This window comes from Nycticebus coucang, chromosome 2 (assembly GCF_027406575.1).
Source record: "Nycticebus coucang isolate mNycCou1 chromosome 2, mNycCou1.pri, whole genome shotgun sequence".
Taxonomy (NCBI): domain Eukaryota; kingdom Metazoa; phylum Chordata; class Mammalia; order Primates; family Lorisidae; genus Nycticebus; species Nycticebus coucang.
In genome coordinates, this window is record NC_069781.1 from 172,752,888 (window position 1) to 172,776,851 (window position 23,964).

The 23,964-nt window shown below is 47.1% G+C and overlaps 1 protein-coding gene across 1 annotated transcript in view; it reads right to left on the minus strand.

Annotated features, from left to right (window-relative positions):
* Positions 1–10,661: 10,661 nt before the first annotated feature.
* The window catches only part of CFDP1 (craniofacial development protein 1), a 106,345-nt gene continuing 93,042 nt past the window's right edge, over positions 10,662–23,964 (minus strand). The window contains exon 7 of the mRNA XM_053608124.1: positions 10,662–10,969. Coding sequence (XP_053464099.1) covers positions 10,879–10,969 — 91 coding nt within the window. The 3' untranslated portion in view covers positions 10,662–10,878. The remainder of the gene's footprint in view (positions 10,970–23,964) is intronic.

Consider the following 23,964-nt stretch of genomic DNA (forward strand, 5'->3'; position numbering starts at 1 on the left):
CTCTGTCCCCATGGACTTAGGGGTACAACACCATCCTAGCATGTGGGTGTATTCACCTAACTCCCACAACCCTGTCGTTTATTTATTTGAGACAGAGTCTCACTCTGCTCTGTCATCTTGTGTACAGTGCTGTGGCATCATCATAGCTCATAGCAACCTCAAAACTCTTGGGCTCAAGTGATCCTCTTGCCTCAGCCTCTGAGAGGCTGGGACTACAGGCACCTGCAATGACGCCTGGCTATTTTTAGAGATGGGGGTCTTACTCTTCCTCAGGCTGGTCTGGAACTCCCGAGCTCAGGCAATCCTCCAGCCTCAGCCTTCCAGAGTACCAAGATTACAAGTGTGAGCCATGGTGCCTGGCCCCTGTTTAAGGGTTTTAATGTAAGTTTCATTCTGTTCATTCCCACCATTGATTGTTATTGACTGGACTCGTCTCTGGCCCCTCTCTTCTCCCTGAAAGTTCTAACCCTCTAATCACATGGGAGGTTTTTGGGTCCACCAGTAAGGCCCCCCCAATATGCCAAGATCCTTCATTAGCATATAACAAGCAGTAAATTCCAAGGGTTTTAGAAGCTCTGTTGCAGAAACACAAAAGCCAAGTACTTACTTTTTTATTATATCACATTGGGCACTTGCAGTTTTTTTTTTTTGAGACAGAGTCTCACTATGTTGCCCTGGGTAGAGTGATGTGGCATCACAGCTCACAGCAACCTCAAACTCTTGGGCTTGAGTGATTCTCTTGCCTCAGCCTCCCAAGTAGCTTCGACTATAGGTGCCCGCCACAATGCCGAGGTAGTTTCTCTGTTTTTATTAGAGATGGCAATCTTAACTCTTGCTCAGGCTGGTCTTGAACTCCTGCGCTATTTTTTGGTTGTAGTTGTCATTGTTGTTTGGCAGGCCCAGGCTGGATTAGAACCTGCCAGCTCTGGTGTATGTGGCTGGAGCCCTAGCCGCTGAGCCACAGGCGTCAACTTGCAGCTTTTTGGAAAACACCACTTGCCTTGCAAAGACAAAATAGAACTGTACAATGATGCTTATTCTTAGCATTTCTAGCCTAGTTGTCTGCAGCCGGCTCAAGGGCAGACACTGTTGGTACAGGAGTGGAGGGAGGCAGTCACTGGGGGACTGGCAGGTTTCCCTACTCATGTCTCAGGACCCCAAACCTCAAATTCAAAGACCCACTAATGGGACCAGATATGCCCCAGATGTTAGTCAGCAGTCCCAGGTCAGAAGGCAAGTGTCAGATCTCAGAGTGGTAGGCTTGACCCAGTGAGACCCCACACCCTCAGGAATGTGGCCAGAGAAGGGACTTACAGCTGGCTGAAGGCACAGCTGGGTCTCAAGGGCTGTGGGACAGCTCAGGCTATTGGGTGAGGTTTGAAGACAAGCAGCCATGTGACTTCTGCCAGAAAATCACACGTTGAATGTAATTCATTTGGTATCATCCAATTTCAAGCTCATTTATCCAGGTCGGGAACCATTCATTCATTGTGCATCTAACAAGTCGAGGCCCGCACAGCATCTTTCTAACATACAGCCCGTTCATGGCTTGCCTCTGTGCCTCTGTCACGGCCACATTGCAGGGTAGAGGGGTGGGGAGGCTGACTTACACAGGTTTCACACAGTCAGCTGGCAGGGACAATCCCCTTTTGGCTGCCCCAGCCTCCTCAAACCTGCTCTGCAGAGAAAGGGGTGTGGGGGCACCTGGCAGGTCACCTATGTGAGCCATTTACCTCCTGGGAAACAGTCCAGAAGCCACTTAGGGAGACCGCTCTGGAATGCCTGCCACTTAGAATAGGATGTAGAGAAAGCTCCCTGTCTAACAGGCTCACCCTCCCATCCTGCTTTGAACTGCTCATCTGGGCCCTTAGAAAGGCAGCTGACTGAAGTAATATAAGCTTATCTGTCAGCTTGTCTCTATTCTGAAAAAAGTCATCTCAAAATATTTCAGATAAATAATATGTGTATAATGGAGGCTGGGCACAGTGGCTCACACCTACATTCCCAGCACTTTGGGAGGCCAAGGTAGGAAGATAATGCTTGAGTCCAGGAGTTTGAGAACAGCCCGGACAATATAGTGACCCCCCATCTCTGAATTAATAAATAAACTCCTAAATATTGAAATTATAAGGGGTGGCGCCTGTGGCTCAAGGGGTAGGGCGCCGGTCCCATATGCCGGAGGTGGCGGGTTCAAATCTAGTCCCGGCCAAAAACCACAAAAATAAATAAATAAATAAATAAAAGAAAACAAAAAAAAAAAAAAAAGAAATTATAAGGTATGTAGCTGTGTCCCTACCTCCCAATTTTTGATTTTTCTAATTTTAAAAAATTTTTCTTTGCTCCTTCCCAATTTAATATATAAAACCACACCTGTAAACCACAGAATATAAAACCATTTCAAAGTGTGTAATTCAGTGGCACATAGTACACTTGCAACGTGGGCTATCCTCACCTCTGAATTTACATGTTGTTAAGTTTGTGTAGCTGGGATCATGAGTCTTTTGCCATTTGTTTTTTGCACCACTGCTCCTTACAAGGTTCATCCATGTTGATGCACATGGCCCTGGTTGACTCATCTCCCTGCTGAGTTGTATGCCATTGTGTGACTTTTCAAATTGATCCATTCTCTAGCGGGCATTGGGTCATGAAGGCATTTAGAACATGCCACCCCAAATATGCTACTATGGTCTACTGACTACGTTGAGTGAAAGGCCCTTGAAAAATAGCAGAGGCAGGGGTGGCTCCTGTGGCTCAGTGAGTAGGGCACTGGCCCCATATACCGAGGGTGGTGGGTTCAAACCCAGCCCCGGACAAACTGCAACAAAAAAACAGACAGGCGTTGTAGCAGGCGCCTGTGGTCTCAGCTACTCCGGAGGCTAAGGCAAGAGAATCGTGTAAGCCCAAGAGCTGGAGGTTGCTGTGAGCTGTGTGAGGCCACGGCACTCTACCGAGGGCGGTAAAGTGAGACTCTGTCTCTACAAAAAAAAAAAAAAAAAAAAAAAAATAATAATAAATAAATAAAAAAAAAGAAAATTAGCAGAGGCGAGGACACTGTAACTTTCCTTCCTTTCCTTAAAGGCAGATGAAGTGTGTCTTCCCTATACCAAAAGGAAAAGATGTTCTTATCACCGGGGATGGGAAGTGAAGGCTGAGAAATCTGTACAAACACATCTTGTTAAACTCTTATCTTTCTTTCTATTTTATTTATTTATTCAGAGTCACACTTTGTTGCCCTCTGTAGAGTACTGTGCTGTCATAGCTCACAGCAACCTCAAATTCCTGGACTCAAGCAATCCTCCTGCCTCAGTCCTCCAAGTAGCTGGAATTGCAGGCGCCTGCCACAAAGCCCGGCTATTTAGTTCTTGCTCAGGCTGGTCTCGAACTCATGAGCCCAGGCGATCTACCAGCCTCAGCCTCCCACAGTGCTGGGATTAAGGCATGGGCCACTGTACCTGGCCCCCAAATCTCAAACTTTCCGAGCATCGTCATTGAAAGGAAATGCTCATTGGAACATTCGGAATTTCATAATTTTGGATTTGGAATAATGCAAATATTCCAAATCCCACCCCCCCACCCCCCAAGAAAAATCCAACATCAGAAGCACTTCTGGTCCCAAGCGTCCAGTAAGGAACACTTTAGCTGCAGTCCTGCCTCCGTGTGTTGGTACTTCTCAAGGGTGTCAGCCCTGGAATAGCATTGCTGGGTCACAGACCTGGTACGGATGCAGATTTATTAAAGTTTGCCGAAGTGTTCTTTTTTTTGGTTTTTGGCCGGGGCTGGGTTTGAACCCGCCACCTCCGGCATATGGGACCGGCGCCCTACTCCTTGAGCCACAGGTGCCGCCCATGCTGAAGTGTTCTTTAAAGGGGTTCTGATTTATACATCCATAGGCTTGGCTTTCTTGGGAACGAGGAGCTAGGAGGACAATTACATATCCATACTTAACACGTGGATATTGTATTTCATTTAATAAAGTCTCAAGCTGTTGCCCTGGGTGGAATGCTGTGGTATCATAGCTCACAGCAACCTCCAACTCAGGCTCAAGCTATCCTCTTGCCTGTTTTTCTTTTTTTTCCAGTAGCGATGGTGGGGGGTGTGTGTGTCTTGCTTTCCCTCAGGCTGCAGGGAATCGACCTGCCTCGGCCTCCTAGAGTGCTAGATTACAGGCCTGAGCCATCGTGCCCGGCCGTCTTTTGAGAGCAAGGGATCTGAGACTCAGAGAGGCTGAGCTAGGGTGGTCAGAGGCAGGATGCCACCCAGGGACTGACCCACTGCCACACTCCTTACATAGGCACCTGGTATCTTTGAGTACAGGCTCAGAAAGTCCACCCACAGCTTTCCGAGATCACAAACACTGAAAGCTGGACCACGGAAAGAGGCTCTGAGGAGGGGCTCTGCGGTGTGGGCTGCTGCAGGGCGTTGGCGAGGATGCTGCTGGACTTCTATACCCACTTCCTTGTTGAAGTCAAACCTGCCTCTGCACAAAGATTGCATCTAATAGCGTTTTGGGGTCAAACTGTCCTAGGAGGGTCTAAACAAAAGTAGCAGTAAGAGACTTAGCAAGAAAGGCTGAGGGAGGAATCCTGGGCACACCTGCTGGGAAGGGTGGGACAGTGGGAGTGCCACTCACTGTACCAACTCTCTGAGCCTCCCACACACCAAGTGCCTGCAGCCATCTGGGCACTAAGTCCTTCCCTCACGCCCTAAAGCAGAGAAGACAGCACTGTTCAACGCTGAACCGTGATCATGGGTGGAGCTTAAGACATGGTGACACCTGCCACCAGGCCTGTCTAAACTGAGGCCAAAGGGCGTGTAGGGGAGGGCTTCTCGGCAACTCATTTCCCCCTGCCAGAAAGCAGTTCAGACATTGCCCAGGCGTGGGCAGGACCAGGAGCCGAAGCCAGTGTGCCCACATCTTGGTGAACTCTGATGGAAACTTTGGCACTGGTAGGCTGGCTGCCATCCTCTTGGACTGCAGGCACCTTCTCAACCTTTCGTTCTCCCAACCATTGGCCCTCAAGTCTTTCCTTCCCATAGTGCTGGGATCCAGAAGGGGACGGAGGCTGTTTCATCTCGTCCCTCCCACATCCTGCCTGCAGTCATGCCCTGTGGGTGTGACCACTGGCTGTTTTACGGGATGACCTCAGGCAAGTTTCCTCTTCTGTAAGATGGGCAGAGGATCTAACTAGATAAATGCGAGGAAGCACCTGGCACATTTGTTGCTGAAGTGGAGAGCTTCTGATCTTTCCCCCAGAGCCCACCATTCTCAGACCAACTCTTATTTGTACTTATAGTTTTGGTAATTAAAAAGTCCTGAGTCTTGGCTTGGACCTGTCGCTCAGCAGCTAGGGTGCCAGCCACATACACCTGAGCTGGTGGGTTCAAATCCAGCCTGGGCCTGCCAGACAACAATGACAACTACAACCAAAAAATAGCCAGGCATTATAGTGAGCGCCTATAGTCCCAGCTACTTGGGAGGCTGAGGCAAGAGAATTGCTTAAGCCCAGGAGTTGGAGGTTGCTGTGAGCTGTGATGCCATGGCACTCTACCGAGTGAGACTCTCTCTCTAAACAAAAACAAAAACTCCTGAGTCTTACCCAACATGCCTGAGCAATTCCAGCTGTGGGTAAGAAATGATACCAAAAAGCAGAAGGCCAGGGTGGCGCCTGTGGCTCAAGGAGTAGGGCTGGAGGTGGCGAGTTCAAACCCAGCCCTGGACAAAAAAAAAAGAAAAACCATACAAAAGCAGAAGGCCACACACTCAAAGCCTGTTCTAGGTCCCTTCCCCACGCAGATCACACCACACAAACCATCAACACATCCCGTCACACACTCCATCTTGCCACGCCCACTGCACTACCTGCCTGCTGATGCCACGAGGCAGCACAGCACCTGGACAGCCTATCGCCTGGCCTCCTGGTCCCTGGCCAGGTGCCAGAGGCATCATCATTCCATTTTGTTCAGTTCTGCCCTTCCACAGTGCTAGCCACTTGGCTAATCTGCTGAACGGCATGGACTCAAGAAGATGGCACCGGGCTAAGTGTTTGCCAGGGCTTTGTCCAGTCCCTCCTTACAGCTCCAACAGTGTACAGCTCACTCAAGACTTAGTTCTTCACGTGTCCCCTTTTGCCCCTAGAGACCTTATGCCGAGTTGCTAATTAGAGCACCTTGTTCCTCAGGAAGTAGGTAAGCAGAGCATGTCAAGAGGCTTGCTTGATTCTTTGACTTTACCCTGTTTTAGGGCAGTTTTTTTCAGTAATGAGAAGGGACCAGATGTCCTGGAAATCCAATAAGCACATCTGGGACGTGGAGAAAACAAAGGACTGACAGCAAGAGCAAGGCCAGGAGCTGAGCTCCCAGGGAGTCCCTGGGTTCTGCAGGAGCAGCTGAGGAGTCGTCCTTGGACTGTCCTTGTCAGCCACTCAGGCCCTGGCAGGGAAGAGCACTTACAGGCAGAGGACTGCCAGACGCCTCTCAGCCTGACTCATCCTTTCCACTTCCCACTTCCTGCAAACATTTTCCTTGACAATTCCCAACTCCTGGATGAGGGACATCATTTCCTTTGGAGTTGGACAGGTTAGTTTTCACTAAATGTGAATGTGATGAGCCAGATAAAGTATTATTCACTTGTTACTAAAAACCATAGATGTGATAATGTCTGCGATGGTTCAAATAAGACTTTAAAAGTGATTCTTTTTTTTTTGGAGACAGTCTCACTTTGTCACCCTTGGTGGAATGCCGTGGTGTCACAGCTCACAGAAAGCTCGAACTCTTGGGCTTAAGCGATTCTCTTCCTCAGCCTCCTCCTCCTGAGTAGCTGGGACTACAGGAGCCTGCCACAACACCCAGCTTTTTTTTTTTTTAGAGACAGAGTCTCACTGTACCACCCTCGGGTAGAATGCCATGACGTCACACAGCTCACAGCAACCTCTAACTCTTGGGCTTACACGATTCTCCTGCCTCAGCCTCCAGAGCAGCTGGGACTACAGGCGCCCGCCACAACGCCCGGCTATTTTTTGGTTGCAGTTTGGCGGGGGCTGGGTTTGAACCCGCCACCCTTGGCATATGGGGCCAGCACCCCATTCACTGAGCCACAGGCACCGCCCTAGCTTTTTTTTTTTTTAGAGACAAGGTTTCATTGTTGCTCAGGCTGGTCTTGAAACTGTGAGCTCAGGCAATCCACCCAACCTTGGCCTCCCAGAGTGCTGGGACTACAGCACCTGGCCAGAAAAAGTGACTTTTTTTTTGCAGTTTGAAAAAGTGACTCTTGACTGATGATGAACACACTTTAATCAGCTCCTACAGCTGGGCTGGCCATGGTGGCCCCCTGAGAAAGGCTAGGCGCTGTTGAGACAGCTTAGGCCTCTGACTGAGGTAGGAAGAAGCTGGGACAGGCAGCAATGCCTGCTGAGAAGGCGGGTATCACTGAAGGCACGGTGGGCTCAGGCAGGAGCACAGATGATCAAGAGGAAGGTCCAAGAGTGACCCAGGGTTGCTGGGTGGTGCTGGGGACACACACTGCTCTGCAGCCATAGCACTCAGCTGCATGGAAGGCCAGGCAGGTCTGAGCAGATTCCTGTATCCTGGGGCCCGGTTTGCAGCTACAAGAAAAATCCACTCATTTTCAGAGACCAGATGTAAATGCCCATTGACCCTGTCTTGCTGTCCCTTGAATTTGATCCACAGCAGTGAGGAATGAAAAGGTGTCAGAGAAGATGCTTCAAAGTCTGGACAGATGAGATGACACAGAATCTGTAAAGCTTGCCATTTCTAAGCTGTTCAAAGAAGCACAAAATCTTAGGAGGTAGATAGGACCTCTTTCCTAGGCCAGGGTCCCCTCTACCACACTCTTGGCCACTGTCAGACCTGCATGGTGAAGGGGAGCTTCCACCCTCAAGCTTGGAGCACTTTTATTATACAGAGCTCAAATGTACCTTTCTGTCACAATTTAAAAAATATTTTATTATGAAAAGTTCAAATCTATACAAAAGCAGAGAGAATCATATAATCGGTGTAACAATACTCCTGTCCCAGCCTCAACAACTGGCCACTCTTGTTACATCTCTGATCCCACACACTCCTCTGGGGCAAATTTTTTTTTCTGAGACAGAGTCTCACTATGTTGCCTTCAGTAGAGGGCTGTGGCGTCACTGTTCACAGCAACCTCAAACTCTTGGGCTTAAGCGATTCTCTTGCCTCAGCCTCCCAAGTAGCTGGGACTACAGGCGCCCACCAAACCCTCTGGGGCAATTTTAAAGAACAAATGGAGAAAAGTCTGCTGGTTTATGACAAAGATGGATACTAGGTGTCCTTGTTGGCTGACTTATTACCTATTCCTAATTTCCTCCCCCCCCTTTTTTTTTTTTTTTTGAGACAGAGTCTCAATCTGTTGTCCTGGGCAGAGAGTTGTGACATCATAGCTCACAGCAACCTGCAACTCTTGGGCTCAAATGATCCTCTTGCCTCAGTTTTTCTATTTTTAGTAGAGATGGGGGTCTCAATTTTGCTTAGGCTGGTCTCAAACTCGTGAGCTCAAGCAATCCACTCTCCTTGGCCTCTCAGAGTGCTAGGATTACAGGTGTGAGCCACCACGCCTGGCCTTGAAGCTCTTAAATATCTCTGCACGATGATATGTGTGCACAGACATACACATGCACATGTGTCACGCAGAGGAGGGGCTTCATCAGGGAGAGAAAGTGATGTCAGCACAGAAGGCTCTGAAAGAGGGTCCAGGGAGATCAGAGAGACAGCTGAAGTCAAGGCAGATGGCACAGTTTAAAATGGGAAAAGTATGGGACACCAAAGTAGGGTTCTACACATGGGGGGGGGGGCAACTGTAACAGGAACAGAGCCAACAGCTATGAAAAGTAGCCAGATTCTGTTAAAAGGGATTAGACTAGAGGGCCTTCTCAAAAACTCATGGAAGGTAAGGAGTCGTCCTATGGAGGTCAGATGCGTGCAGCAAACCTGCCGGGGAAAGATGGGCCTCTCTGGAGACAGCAGAATGGAATGACCTTTCTGCACAGTGGTGACCTTGCTCTAGTGCAGGGTGCCGATGGAAGAGCCTGGGTAAGGGCTGGATCTTGAGGACAGGCAGGATCTAGGCACACACTTGTAATTTTCATCAACACATTTGATTTCTTTTTCCATGCCTTGGAGCAAAGCAAAAAGAGCAAACTCACATGCGGGAAGAACCCAGCACACTTTTGCAGCTTCTGTCTTATCTCTTAAGCCTTCAAAGGTGGGAACATTTGCTAAAAAGAAAAAACCCTAACTTATTATGAACCCACTGTCATTTATTCTGTAGGATTCCAAATCAGTTTTCAGACAGGGAGAGGACGTGGCTCGTATGTGACTGAAACACTGGCTGCTATAAAATGGAATGCTAGAGGCACTCAGAACTCAGAGGAGGCAGGGAAGCAGTCATGCAAACGGCTGAGTAACGGGCAATGCAGCAGTGAGACCAGCTCGGAGGACTTGCATCTCAGAGCTTGGCTGGCACCGCCCACAGGTCTGCCTGTCTTACCCTAATCAAAACGCTAGCTGGTCTTAGGTTAAAGGACTTTCCTCTGTTATTCCTGTGTCTTAGTGCAGGAACCTCACAACTGAGAGCTTCACAACTTCACCAGCCACTTCGCTTGTTCTATCACTGGCCTACAAGCTCTATTAACGCTTCTAGAATCCTTTATCAGAGTGGATGTGAACAATGTCCTCAAATGTAGTCTGTGACCTTTCTGAGTAAAGAGACCCATAATTCCATAACCATCTAGTGTTGACAATTAGGTCTTGGTTGTCATGAACTCTGACCACACAGTAGAGGCCTAGATTGGGAGACCTGCCATGAGCTGGTGCTCATACCCCTCAGCTCACCAGCTCACCTCACCCCAGTAGTACTGGTGTTACTCATGCCATTTACAGAGCAGAAAACGGAAGTGCAGGAAACTGCCCTGTGATCAAGGTCACACAGCTGGGATGTATGAGCAGGAAATGGATCCCAGTCTTTGGAACCTTCACCCCAACCTTGTATGTGACTCGGGTAACACACATGCACACCCATGCACACCAGAAGGTGTGGGTATAGTGCTTTATTCATGGAAATGGTCTCTACCCCCATCCATTTCCTTCTTCACCAAAGATTTGTTTCTCTCTTTTTTGCTGCTCCCCAGAGAAGTCTGACTCTAAAGTAGAAGTCTGGGATTTAAATTTTTTTAAGGAATACAATAAAGAAAGTCCTTCAGAATACACTTTGATAAACCAAAATGATGAATTACGGAGGTGGGAGCACATCTCAACTTGACTTTTTGATAAGAGGGAAAAGGAAGGAAAAAAAATGTGTTAATTCAGCAATAATATATCCTTACTTTCTGCCTTACGTCATGTCAGTAGGAATCCCATTCAGGAGAGAGACAGAGACTACGAGAGAGGCCTGAGTGGAACGGAGAACAAATTCCCCAGGCCCTGGCGATCCATTCATGCTAAAGAGGTCTTCAGGACAGGCCTGACTGCAGGAAGAGCCTCACGGTCCCAGGAAATTCACACCCTGGCTTGTCAGCTCTCTTCACCACGGCTGGCAGGTGCTGGCTGGGACTGGAGAGGGCTCTGCAGAAGAACAGAGGCTGGGCAAGTGAGGTCATCATCTGCACAGCTCCTCAAAGGTCTGGTTATTTATTTATTTATTTATTTATTTATTTATTTCGGGACAAACTTTTCAAAGTAAAATGAATGAAATCACATGAAATCAAGATAGAAAGAATTTCAATGTAGAAAGACAGACCTTACTAGGAAACAGGTGATGAGAAACACTGGAAAATATTTCACAGATGCAAAGAAGCTCACATTGTAAACAGGATTAAGTTGCCATTGATTCTGCCCAGGACGTCAAGGTTTCATTTTGCTCAGCCTAAGATCTCGCTCAATTTCAAACTGCCTGTGATCCACTCGGTCTAGGAAAGCTTTCCGTTCAATGTACCTAGAAGAAGATGGAAACAATGCTTGTCAGCAGAATCCAGTCGGAGAAACTGCCTCCCCTACATGGTCCCACCCCCAGGTACAAACCGGGTTACAGTCACTGCGAACAGAACATAGTTGGTGGTGCCCAGAATGACCAACCGTGACTCTTCTGGTAACAACCAAACCACTCAGATTGGGTCTCAAAAAGGATGGATGTTTCTTGTTCAGAAGTGAAAGAAAATAAAATGAAAAGGACAGGGCACCAACTTATCAAAGGGAAAGTACATCACAGGTTAGGGGGCAGGCAAATGTTGCAATTTCATAATAAGACTTTGAGGGAAGAAAAAAGAACATGGGCTTGGTTAAGAACAGGTTCAAATCCTCACTTGGTTATGTGTTAGCTGGGCAACGGTAGACAAGATCTCTGAAGCTTGTTCTTCTCCACAGCAACATGGTAGCCTTGGTGGTGTGCTGAGTTGGTGGGTGAGCAAAAGCTATGCATCCTGCATATATAATCAAAATGTGAAAAGGGGCTGGTGTGGTAATCCCAGTACTCTGGGAGGCTGAGGTGAGGGGATCCCTTGAGCTCAGGAGTCTGAGACCAGCCTGAGGAAGAATGAGACCTCGTCTCTACTAAAAATAGAAAAATTAGCCACGTGTTGTGGTGGGTGCCTGCAGTCTCAGCTAATGGGAAGGTGGAGGCAGAGGAGTTTGAGCTCCAAGTGAGATACCATAATACCACTGCACTTTAGCCTGGGCAACAGGGCAAGACCCAGTTTCTTAAAAAATAAGTGAAAAGGGTGCATCTAGAAATGGAAGAAATAAAGATAGCAAGAACAACACCAAGGGCTGCTGTGAGGGTGAAGTGAGCAGAGGTACTTAAAGCACACACTTTAGAAGCTATTTTGTTTTGGGTTTTGTTTAACTAAGTGATAGATACACAACAAAAACAACTTAATTGCTTTTAGCTTTCTTTCCTCTCATCCTTCTCTTCTTTCCTTGGTATCCTCCATTCGATTTGGGGCCAGGTTGTTTCTGCGAAGATAACACAGGAGCCCTTTCCCTAAATCCCTCTAAAGGAATGCAGGATCCCTTAAAAGGCTGACACTCTACCCCCCAATCTGGGGCCAGTTTCAGTAAACAAGGCTCCCCTCGTTCTTCCAGGTAGGGTGGAAGGACACTGAGGCTGAAGCAGGGGGTGGGGGGCGGTGAGGGAGGAGGTGGGCATGCTTGCCAGGAGGAGACGGGGCTGCTTAACGAGACGCAGCTGCATTTTAATGCACCTTCTTGTCATAAAGTGTGCCGAGGTCTGCCTGGGGGGAGGATATCTCTGCTGCTAATTAATCTACTGAGAGAGCAAAATTGCCATTGAAAATGGGAGACATAATTGAATCTCTGCACTAATTTTTCTTTTATTGCACTGTGGAAAATGTGCATCTCATTACAAGGTCATTACATTTATAGTAAGAATGTTACCAGGTTTAGGAACTGGTGTTTCTTTGCAGAGTTTAGGGCCTTATTTTCCCTCCCAGCAGCATCCTGGGAAGTGCAGTTCAAGCTATCTGCCTTCTTGCCAGGCTTGTGGTCACTAACTCTAGATCTTACTACAGACGACTGGCCAGAGGCATGCAGGGTATGAGACTAGAGGGCTTAGAGTCCAAGATTTTTTTTTAAGGTGGCACCTGTGGCTCAGTGGTAGGGCACCGTCCCTTATATACTGAGGGTGGCGGGTTCAAACCCGGCCCTGGCCCAACTGCAACAAAAAAATAGCCGGGCATTGTGGCGGGCACCTCTAGTCCCAGCTACTCGGGAGGCTGAGGCAAGAAAATCACCTAAGCCCAGGAGTTGGAGTTGCTGTGAGCTGTGACGCCACGGCACGCGGCACTCTACCGAGGGCGATAAGGTGAGACTGTCTCAAAAAGAAAAATCTGTTTAAGACACAGTTTTGCTATGTCATCCAAGCTGGAGTGCAGTGGCCTAATCATAGCTCACTGTAACTTTGAACTCCTGGCCTCAACTGACCCTCCTGCCTCAGCTTCCCAAGTAGTTAGGACTATAGGTGTGTGCTTGAGTTTGAATCTTGACTTGCTTACTGTGTGACTTTGGGCAACCCACATAACATTGCCAATTTTATTTCCTCTTCAAAAAAAAAAAAAATGCTAGCCAAAAAACCCAAAGCAAACAAAAAACACTAATCATCCCTATTCTGAAGGGCTGTTGTGTGGACGGAACGAAATAGCGTATACACAACGCTGGGCACAGAGCATGTGTTCATAAAACGGTACCTAATTTTAGGTACCATCACCGTCACCATCATTTTAGGAAGCCAGCTTCCACTAGTCCTGCAGAGGTATGCGAGATGGCACAGGGCTCCATGCCTCTTATCAGCAGCTAGTGACCACCACCTTGTCTGGAGGCCAGACTGGCTGGAAACAGAATGACACGGCTAAATCTCAGGTTTACTATACACCCTCAGGGTTTGAGTTATCAGATTTAGCAAGTAAAGATATTGGATGTCTAATTAAATTTGAATTTCAGATTTCCTGGCAATCACAGAAGCTGTAGAGACTGCAGACCCCTCTTGATTGAGAAAAAGGGGGCATAGGCACTGGGGTGGGTAAGTGTAGACTCACAACAGAATAAACTCACCTCCCGTCTACCACTGATGGACATGTGATTCTCCAGTGGGGGCTGCTAACCAAAATTGCCAGAGTGGTCTCACCCACCACAGCAGTTCTCCTTCCACCCTAGCTACAGGCCCTGGGTGAGTGCACTACCATGGAGATTAGGTTTTTTTGTTTTATTTTTTGAGACAGCGTCTCAAGCTGTCACCCTAGGTAGAGTGCCATAGTGTCATAGCTCACAGCAACCTCCAACTCGGGCTCAAGCAATCCTCTTGCCTTGGCCTCCCAGAGTGCTAGGATTACAGGCATGAGCCACCATGCACAGCTTGGGGATTAGTGTTTTGACAGCAGTGCTCTTTATTGCTCCTTATAAGTGCCAACAGAAAACACGGGTGACCCATGCAGGAGATCTTGTGGGGCTGTTATTAACCCAGGTACAAGAGTAATTTAGGGCATGTTTCAAGAGATCTCCCAGCACTACCCGCTGGGAGATCAGGTGGAGGGGAGGAGAAAGTATGCAGCTTAGGACATTTGTGGTCTTTCTTCACGACTTCCCTTTAAAGAGGAAGGAATTGGCTCAGCGCCTGTGGCTCAAGCGGCTAAGGCACCAGCCACATACACCTGAGCTGGCGGGTTCGAATCCAGCCTGGGCCCGCCAAACAACAACAACGGCTGCAACAAAAAATAGCTGGGCATTGTGGCAGGCACCTGTAGTCCCAGCTATTTGGGAGGCAGAGGCAGGAGAATTGCTTGAGTCCAGGAGTTGGAGGTTGCTATAAGCTGTGATGCCACGGCACTCTACCCAGGGAGACAGCTTGAGGCTCTGTCTCAAAATAAATAAATAAATAAAATAAAGAGGAAGGGATACTTAAATTAGGATGCTTGCTGAGCATCAGTAAAGACCTTGCAGGTTCCTGAAGGCTGTGTTGGATCTGCCTGACCTTGAGACTAGTGATAAACAGGCAGCGCAGTTCAAGCTGAGGGAAGGCCTCAGGCAGCAGTGAGGCGAACATGTGCAAGATGCAACTGAATTCTCAAGGGCAGCCCAGACAAAGGCCATCAAGGCAGGGCTGGCGACTTTATTCCCCCTTGTGCAGCCATCTGCAGCTGCTAACAGGATGCTTGTGATGGCCTTGGTTTACTGCCAAGAGCTGACCATGAGCAAAACTACTGACTATGGACGCCCTACTGCTGAGAGACAGAAAAGGTGCTGATGATGTGAGTGGCTCTGACATTTACTGTTTTGTGACTTTGGACAAGATACTCAATTTCCTATGTCTTATTTTTTTCTTCTCTATAAAACAGAAATAAAAATTATAATACCTCTTTGACAATAAATGAAACTCTGTGAGGAATGCTTTATAAACAATAAAGACAAAAATGGCTATGAGAGTTGTGATGGGGTCTGGGGTTCTGGCTTCCATTTCTGACTCGACTTCATCACTGCAGAGCCTAAGAACCCAGGACAACTGGATCAGAGACCATATGCTCCAGAAAGAGAAAGGGCTTATTAGGAAGGTCATTTCCTCAAAGGTGGCCACCAAGTCTTAGGAAGTTTTTGACACTACAAGTGGGTCACAGTCCCAGAACAGAACTGCCCGCTGACAAGTGATATGGATGGCTCATACTCATTTCCCATCTTGGTGCTTTTCTGGCCTGTGCCCAGCCCTCCTGGGGACCCAGCATGACTCAGACTAGTCCACAGGGAGGGAAGCTTAGGGGTGTGGTGCGGGGCAGCATTCTTTCTGTTACTGCTCCTATTGCCTTCTGTGGCCCACTTGAGAGGCTCTTCACTTTTTAAAATAAAATGTGCTAAGAACCTAAGGGATTTTCTGGTTTTTTCTTTTAGAACCAGAGGGACTTTAGAACCTAAAGGATTTTCTGGTTTTTCCTTTTGTTAATACAAAAGATGTAAAGTTTTCATCTCTTTTTTTTTTTTTTTAATGTATTATGCCCTTCTTTCTGGGTGGTTCTTTTTCATTTTTGAGAAAGAGTCTTACTTTATTGCTCATGGTAGAGTGCCATGGCATCAAAGCTCACAACAACTTCAAACTCTTGGGCTCAAGTGATTCTCTTGCCTTAGCCTCCTGAGTAGCTGAGACTACAGGCTCCCGCCACAATCCCCAGCCAGTTTTTTTTAGAGACAGGTCTTGTTCTGGCTCAGCCTAGTCCTGGAACTCCTGAGCTGAAGCAATCAGCTGCCTGGGCCTCCCAGGATTACAGGCGTGAGCAACATGCCCAGCCTTGGGTGGTTAGTTCTAATCCTGCTAGGCCACCAAACAAAAGCAGTGACTATCTGCTAGTAAGTGGGATGGCTGTTCGGATAGCAAAATGGTGCAGCATCTGCTCTAGGCTGGTGACACAGTAGGGAACAAGACCCCACCCTTGGGGGTTTACCATACACAACATGCATTAGTAGATGGTTAAGTGTGAGAGAGAAAATCAAATGGGATGATGTGAACCAGGGTTCCAGGTGGGGCTACCTAAAGAGTACCATCCTAGTTGTTGTGCCCTGGATGACCAACCACAGCCTCATGGTGGTGGAGCATTATACTGGGGCAGTGAGCCCAGAGCAGAGGGCCCAGTGAACATTGATTTGAAGTGCTACTGGAGGGAGGACTTTTGGCAGGGAAGAAATAACAATGGTCTGCATTGTTAAATGATACTTTTTTTTTTAATTGAGATAGTCTCACTCTGTCGCCCTGGGTAGAGTGTCATGGTGTCATCGTAGCTCACAGCAACCTCAAATTTTTGGACTCATAATCCCCCTAACTCAGCCTTCTGATACAGGCAATGAGCCACACTATACCTGGCTGATTTTTTTGTTTTGAGACAGTCTCACTTTGTCATCCTCGGTAGAATGCTATGGCGTCATAGCTCACAGCAACCTCAAACTCTTGGGCTCAAGTGATTCTCTTGCCTCAGCCTCCCAAGTAGCTGGGACTATAGGCACCTGCCACCACGCCCGGCTATTTTTAGAGATGGGGTCTTGCTCTTGCTCAGGCTGGTCTCAGACCTGTGAGCTCAGGCAATCTACCTGTCTCAGCCTCCCAGAGTGCTAAGACTATAGAGGTAAGCCACTGCGCCTGGCTTTAGTTTTTTCTATTTTTTTAGTAGAGATGGGGTCTTGTTCTTGCTCAGGCTGGTCTTTAACTCCTGAGCTCAAATGATCCACCTGCCTTGGCCACCCACAGTGTTGGGATTACAGGCATGAGCCACAATGCCTGGCTGCTGGGTGGAGACTGGATGAAGGATATGCAGGTAGCAAGCAGAATCTGCAGCTTGTGTTGGGGTGGGAGGTGCTGAAATATTCTGGGACCGAACTGCCAACTGGACTTGTGGGATATGAGTGGAAAGAAATAAATTGGGGATAATGCCTAGTTTTTCTTTCAACAGTAAGGGGTATAGTGACTATGCCGTTTCCTGACAAGTCTGAGGAGGAAGTCAGTTTATGAAGAGAAAGCAAGGATTTGGTTTTGGATGTTAAGTTTGATGTGTGCCTTGAATATCCATATGGAGATGTCAACTAACAGCTGATAGGTCAGTTTGGGGCTTGGTGGATTGGTCAGGGCAGGAAACAGCTAGTTTTTTTTTTTTTGAGTCACTGGCAGAAAATGGTAGATGAATCTTGAAACTAGGGGGCTTTCCAGGAGAGGAAGAAGAGATGGCTGCCCAGGGCCCAGCCTTGGGACTTACCAAGTACAAAAGCCCAGGAGAGGCCAGCCAGGGAGACTGGGAGGAGATATCTCTAAGCTTTATTTCCCACCACTGTGGAAAATATTCCTGAAGAATTGGCAGGAATATATCAGGAAGGGATTTAAAGGAGTAACACATCTAGCTTTCCAAGAGGCCCTGAGACTTGACATGGCCGATAATGGCAGGTGGGAGAAAGAAAAGTGAGCAGAGGACTGGGGGGAAAAGGGATGGGGCTTCTATTTATAAACATGCCAGGCATTTGCCTGAATTTCAATTCCCATAACTCTGAGAGGCATTTTAAATAGTTCTACTTTATAGATGAAAAAACTGGGGATTGTGCCCATGGCATGGTGGAAGAGCCCAGATCTGAGTGTACGTTCAATTCAGTTTACTGTAAAGTGTAACACTTGCACAGAAGAGTGCACAGGATGGGCAAGTGGATTATTATAGTAAGCACTTGTGCGGCCGTTACCAAGTCGGAGGAAGGAGGCAGCCCCTGTGTAGCTCTCCACCCAGCATGTGCAGCCCACTCAGGAGACAGCTCACCAGGATCGGTGTCCTTACTTCCTGGCTTTCCATTCAGGTTTTTGTTTCCTCACATTAAAGTTCAGCTGTACTTATGTTTGAATTTGACATAAGTAAAATTACACTGTGTGTATTCTTTTGTGACTTGCTTCTTTCACAAGTTGACATAATGCACATATTGGTTTTGCCTGTCTTTGACCTTCATGTAAATGGAATCTTACATTCCATTTACAAAAATAATTCATTAGGGCCGGGTATGGTGGCTTACACCTATAATCCTAGCATTCTGGGAGGCCAAGGTGGGCAGACTGCCTGAGCTCACACGTTAGAGACCAGCCTGAGCCAGAGCAAAAACCCGTCTCTAAAAATAGCCAGGCGTGTGGCAGGTACCTGTAGTCCCAGCTACTTGGGAGCTGAGGCAAAAGGATCACTTAAACCTAAGAGCTTGAGGTTGCTGTGAGCTAAGATGCCACAGCACTCTACCAAGGGTGACAATGTGAGATGTTGTCTCAAAAAAACAAAAACAAAAATCATCCTTTGTGCTATGATGCTATATTCATGCCCACTGCTGAAGCGTATGCCATTGTGTGAATGTATCATGATTCCTCTATTACACTAGAGGATAGACATTTGGATTGTCTCTAGTTTTGGGATGTTATTTTTATTCTGATATATGTCTTCTGGGGAACATACAACTGAATTTCTGTTGGGAACAAAGCTAGGAGTGGGACTGCTGAGTCGCAAGAATGACTATCTGTCCCTTGGTAGGTAACGCCAAATGGCACATTCTAATTTAAATTCAGATAAATCAGACATTTTTATCATTATGAGAAGACATACTACTTTTTTTTTTTTAGACAGAGCCTCAAGCTGTCGCCCTGGGTAGAGTGCTGTGACATCACAGCTCATAGTAACCTCCAACTCCTGGGTTCAAGCGATTCTCCTGCCTCTGCCTCCAAAGTAGCTGGGACTACAGACGCCAGCCACGATGCCCAGCTATTTTTTTGGTTGCAGCCGTCATTGTTTGGCGGACCCGGGTTGGATGTGAACCTACCAGCTCAGGTGTAGTGGCTGACACCTTAGCCACTTGAGCCACAGGTGCCGAGCCAGAAGACCTACTTCTTATTTCTGGGGAAGTTCCTGCTGTGAAGGCTACTTTGTCCAGCGTGAATGTGGCTCCATCAGCTTTAGTGTTTGCATGATTTATCTTCTTTCCTATGTTTCTATTTTCAACATTTTTGTATCTCACTGTTTTAGATATACCTCTTTTCAATAGCAAATAGTTTTTTTGTTTTTATTTTTTAATTCAGTGTGTCAATCTCTGTCTTTTAACTGGAGTATACAGTTTGTTGGCATTTAATCAAAGTACCAATAAATTTAGTCTTAAATCTACCTCTTATTTTGTGTGTCCTATTTATCCTGCTTGTTCTTTTTTTTTGGTTAATTAAAAAAATCCCATTTTTCCCTCTTTGGCAGTTATACATTTTGCTTCTATTTTAGAAAATTAATTTTATTATTCTTTTTGTGACAGAGGCTTGGTCCACCATTCAGTCTGCAGTTCAATGGCCTGATCATTGCTTATTACAGCCTCCACCTCGCTGGCTCCACATCAGTCTCCCAAGTTGAAGTGACTAGAGGTATGAAGTACCACACCCAGCTTCTAGTTTATAGATTCTCTTTCCACTTAGGTTTTTTTTTTTTTTTGTCCATTTAGTTTTTAATTATGGTTATTGCATTTCTCATTTCCACATTTTTTGTCTGGTTCTCTTTGAAATGTATTAGGCTACTTTTCATAGTTTCATTTCCTTGTAATTTAAGTTTCTTGTTTACTCCTTTAAATGCAGTAGGCATACCTGTTATAAAATATGTCTCTCGGCTTGGTGCCTGTACCTCAGTGGCTAGGGCGCCAGCCACATGCACTGGGGCTGGCGGGTTCGAACTGAGTCTGGGCCAGTTAAACGAACAATGACAAGTGCAACAAAAAATAGCCGGGAGTGGGCGGCACCTGTGGCTCAGTGAGTAGAGTGCCAGCCTCATATACTGAGGGTGGCAGGTTCAAACCCGGTCCCAGCCAAACTGCAACAACAAAAAAAATAGCTGGGCATTGTGGCGGGCGCCGGTAGTCCCAGCTACTTGGGAGGCTGAGGCAAGAGAATTGCTTAAGCCCAAGAGTTTGAGGTTGCTGTGAGCTGTGACGCCATAGTGCTCTACCAAAGGCAAAAGAGTGAGACTCTGCCTCAAAAGTAAAGAAAAAAAGAGTTCAAGACCAGCCTAAGAATAAGACTCCATCTCTACTAAAAATAGAGACATTAGCCAGGCATGGTGGTGTGTGCCTGTAGACCCAGCTATTCAGGAGGCTGAGGCAGGAGGACTGCGTGAACCAGGTGACACCACTGCACTTTAGCCTGGGTGACAGAGCAAGACCCTATCTCAAAAACAAACCCCATGCCTCCCTTCCCACACACACACATAGAACCATGACAAACATGACATTATTATCCAATATGCTCTTTATCCCTTCTTAGTTTCAACAAAAAAGAGGTATACTCCTTGAGGAGTCTAAATGTTCTCTCAGAGGAGGCTCCTCCCAGGTGATCCCCTTGCTGCTGTTGGCACCTGTGTAAAAGAAGTTGGGGCCTGAGATGTCTCTGCCCTGAAAGCCCTTCTAGCCTCCGTTCCTGTGCTTCCCTCCTGTCAACTCTGCATGGGACATGCTTCTCAACAAAAATCCCCTTATCCTTCCTGTCATCTTTGAAGCCAGCTCTCCACATGTGTGTGTGTTGGAAAGGCAATTGGTTGCTCGACTCTTACCTTTGAATTGTTTTTTTTGGAGACAGTCTCACTTTGTCACCCTTGGTAGAGTGCCGTGGTGTCACAGGTCACAGGTCACAGCAACCTTGGACTCTTAGGCTCAAGCAATTCTCTGGCCTCAGCCTCGTGAGTAGCTGGGACTACAGGTGCCTGCCACAAGGCCTGCCTATTTTTTTGTTGTTGTCACTGTTTAGCAGGACCGGGACGGGTTCGAACCCGCCAGCCCCAGTGCATGTGGCCCTAACTGCTGAGCTACAGATGCCAAACTGAGAGACATATTTTATAACAGGTATGCCTACTGTGTTTATTATTAATATTATTTATATGTATATATATATATTGAGACACAGCCTCCAGCTGTCGCCCTGGGTAGAGTGCCGTGGCATCTCAGCTCACAGCAACCTCCAGCTCCTGGGCTTAAGCGATTCTCTTGCCTTGGCCTCCCAAGTAGCTGGGACTACAGGCGCCCGCCACAACACCCGGCTATTTTTTTTGGTTGTAGTTGTCATTGTTGTTTGGCAGGCCTGGGCTGGATTCAAACCTGCCAGCTCTGGTCTATGTGGTTGGAGCCTTAGCCACTTGAGCTACAGGCGCTGAGCCTGCCTTACTGTGTTTAAAGTAAACAAGAAACTTAAAAATATATTTGCTGGGATTACAGGTGCCCACCACAGTGCCCGGCTATTTTTAGAGATGGGGTCTCGCTCTGGCTCAGGCTGGTCTCGAACCTGTGAGCTCAGGCAATCCATCTCCTCGGCCTCCTAGACTGCTCACCTTTGAATTTTTAAGTAATGGAGGCCTTGCTACTGAGTTGCTGAGGTTGGACTTGAACTCCTGGGCTCAAATGATTCTCCTGTTTCATCCTCCTCAATAGCTTGCACTACAAGCGTGAGCCCCCACTCCCAACTTACCCCTCTAGAATTTTGATCCTGTGGTCTAGTGATTTTTCAACCCTGGCTGTGCATCAGAATCACCTATGGAGTAAAATTTAAAGATATAGATGTTTGTGACCTTTCTGTTCTAGATTCTTGATTCAGAACCTCTGTACAGAGGTCATGTGAACTTTGGAAAATTTCCCCAGGGGATTCACATGGTCAAAGTGAGAACCAGAGCTGAAGAACTCTTCTCTGGCCTGAGCGCTGGGCTCCTTTAATCCACCTGCAGGAGCCAGAAAAGGTGTGGAGGGGTCAGGATGGGCACTGAGGAGGACAGGTGAGCACAGAAGTCATCAGGTCTGCACTGGAAGAACACAAGCACATCTGCAGAATCATCTGGCCTGGTGCGGGGTGGGGAGGGAAAGAGCCTCAGACAGGGGAGGGAAAAGCAGAGCATATAAGTGGCATGCTATTAGTTGTTCCCTAACCCTGTTCTATGATTTTTTCATTGCCTAAAATGTCCTCATTGGGCAGATGTCCTTTTTAATCTTGTTTTCTCTTCCAGCCCACATTTTATTAACTCTTATCTTCAACAGCACCACTCCTTACTTTTATAAGACCTCTATTAACTCAAGCAGAGTGAACCTTGCCCAACCCATATAAGAGATAGCACACACTGGCAGTTCCTCTGCCGCCTTACGTCACTGTGCAAGAATAGAACAGGAGGGAGTTGTGAGTTACTAGAGCTGAAGCACAGTGGAGAGGTTTAGAGCAAATTTCAGAGCCTCCCACCATCTCTCTCTCTTTTTTTTAGAGACAGGGTCTTGCTCTGTTGCTGGAATGCAGTGGTATAATTATACCTTGCTGCAGCCTCTAACTCATGAGCTCAAGTGATCCTCCTGCCTCAGCCTCCTGAGTATCTGGGACTACAGATGCATGCTACCATGGTCGACTAATATTTCTTTTTTTCTTATACAGATAGGGTCTGCTATGTTACCCAGGCTGGTCTCGAAATCCTGGCTTCAAGTGATTCTCCACTTTTCCACCTTGGCCTCCCTAAGGGCTGGGATTATAGGTGTGAACCAGTCTCATCTAGCAGAGTGGTGGAAAGATAACCCTGACTCCTGTCTGAACTTCCTCCTGGGCCTTCTCCAGATGGCTTTGGCTTCTCCTCCCCTGTTCTGTAGCATTTCAGCTTAGAAAGACTGACCTAGACTGGGCACAGTGGCTCAAGTCTGTAATCCCAGGACTCTGGGAGGCCAAGGCAGGCGGATTGCCCAAGCTCCAGTGAGACCCCATCTCTAAAAATAGCCAGGTGCTGTTGCGGTGCCTATAGTTCAACTACTTGAGAGGCTGAGATGGGGGGAAAAAAAAGAGAGAGAAGACTGACCTAGAAGTCTAGTAGTTAAATGAGTTTACAAAGTCATTTAAACTTTTTTTCCCCTCTCTTTTTTTTTTGAGACAGAGTCTCACTATGTCGCTCTCAGTATGAATGCTGTGGTGTCACAGCTCACAGCGATTCTCTTGCCTGAGCCTCCCAAGTAGCTGGGACTACAGATGCCAGCCATAACACCCAACTGTTTTTTGTTGTCGTTGTTGTTCAGCAGCTGCCGGCCGGGTTCGAACTCACCAGCCCTGGTGCATATGGCCAGCGTCCTAACCATAAGCTCAGCTATGGGCGCTGAGCTTAAACTTTTTTTTTAAAAAACATACTAGTTCTCTTCCAAGTTCATTCAAATAATCTTAAAGCCTAATTTAGAAATATGACTCCCAAAATAAATCCCTCACCTGTCTTTATTTCTACTTAATGCAAGTGTTGTGTGATAGGCCTTCTATAAAGTGTTTTATGTTACATATATTTTCTCACAAGCTCATCATAATCACAGAGTCAGGGTATCATTGTTCCCATTTTATTGGCAAAGGAGCCAAGACTCAGAGGTGCCCAGTGTGTGCTGGAGGAGAGCTGACTAGAGTGGGGCAGAGGCGATGCAACACTTCCTTTCACTGTAAGGCATAAGGAATGTTGACCTTGAGTGATGGACACACTTCTCAGTTCCTTCTGAGGTTCCTAAGTACTTACTGAACTCCATTTCTTTTTTGATTTTTTTGTTTAATCATCACAAAGACCAACAGGACGAGGAAGGGATCCTTTTTAACAGAATACAGAGTTTATGGAATCCTCTTTATATTCCAAAGTGAAGGAAGGGGTACAAGTGACAGCCTGGGGTCCTGTCTGAGGCCCTGACATACCATACAGGCTGCAGCTAAGGGTAAAGCCCCACCCTGAGCCATAAGGACATGGACAAAAAAAAAAAAAAAAAAAAGCCACACCACCTATGCACTCATTTTTGAAGCATTTTGAGCAATTTAGCTTGTCTGGATTCTCAGAAGCCCAAATCATTCAGGTCCGGCCAACGGTGCTGTGAACCAGATGCGACCATGTGAATAAATCAGGCAACTGCCAGTTCACTGGATCTGTCGCTCAG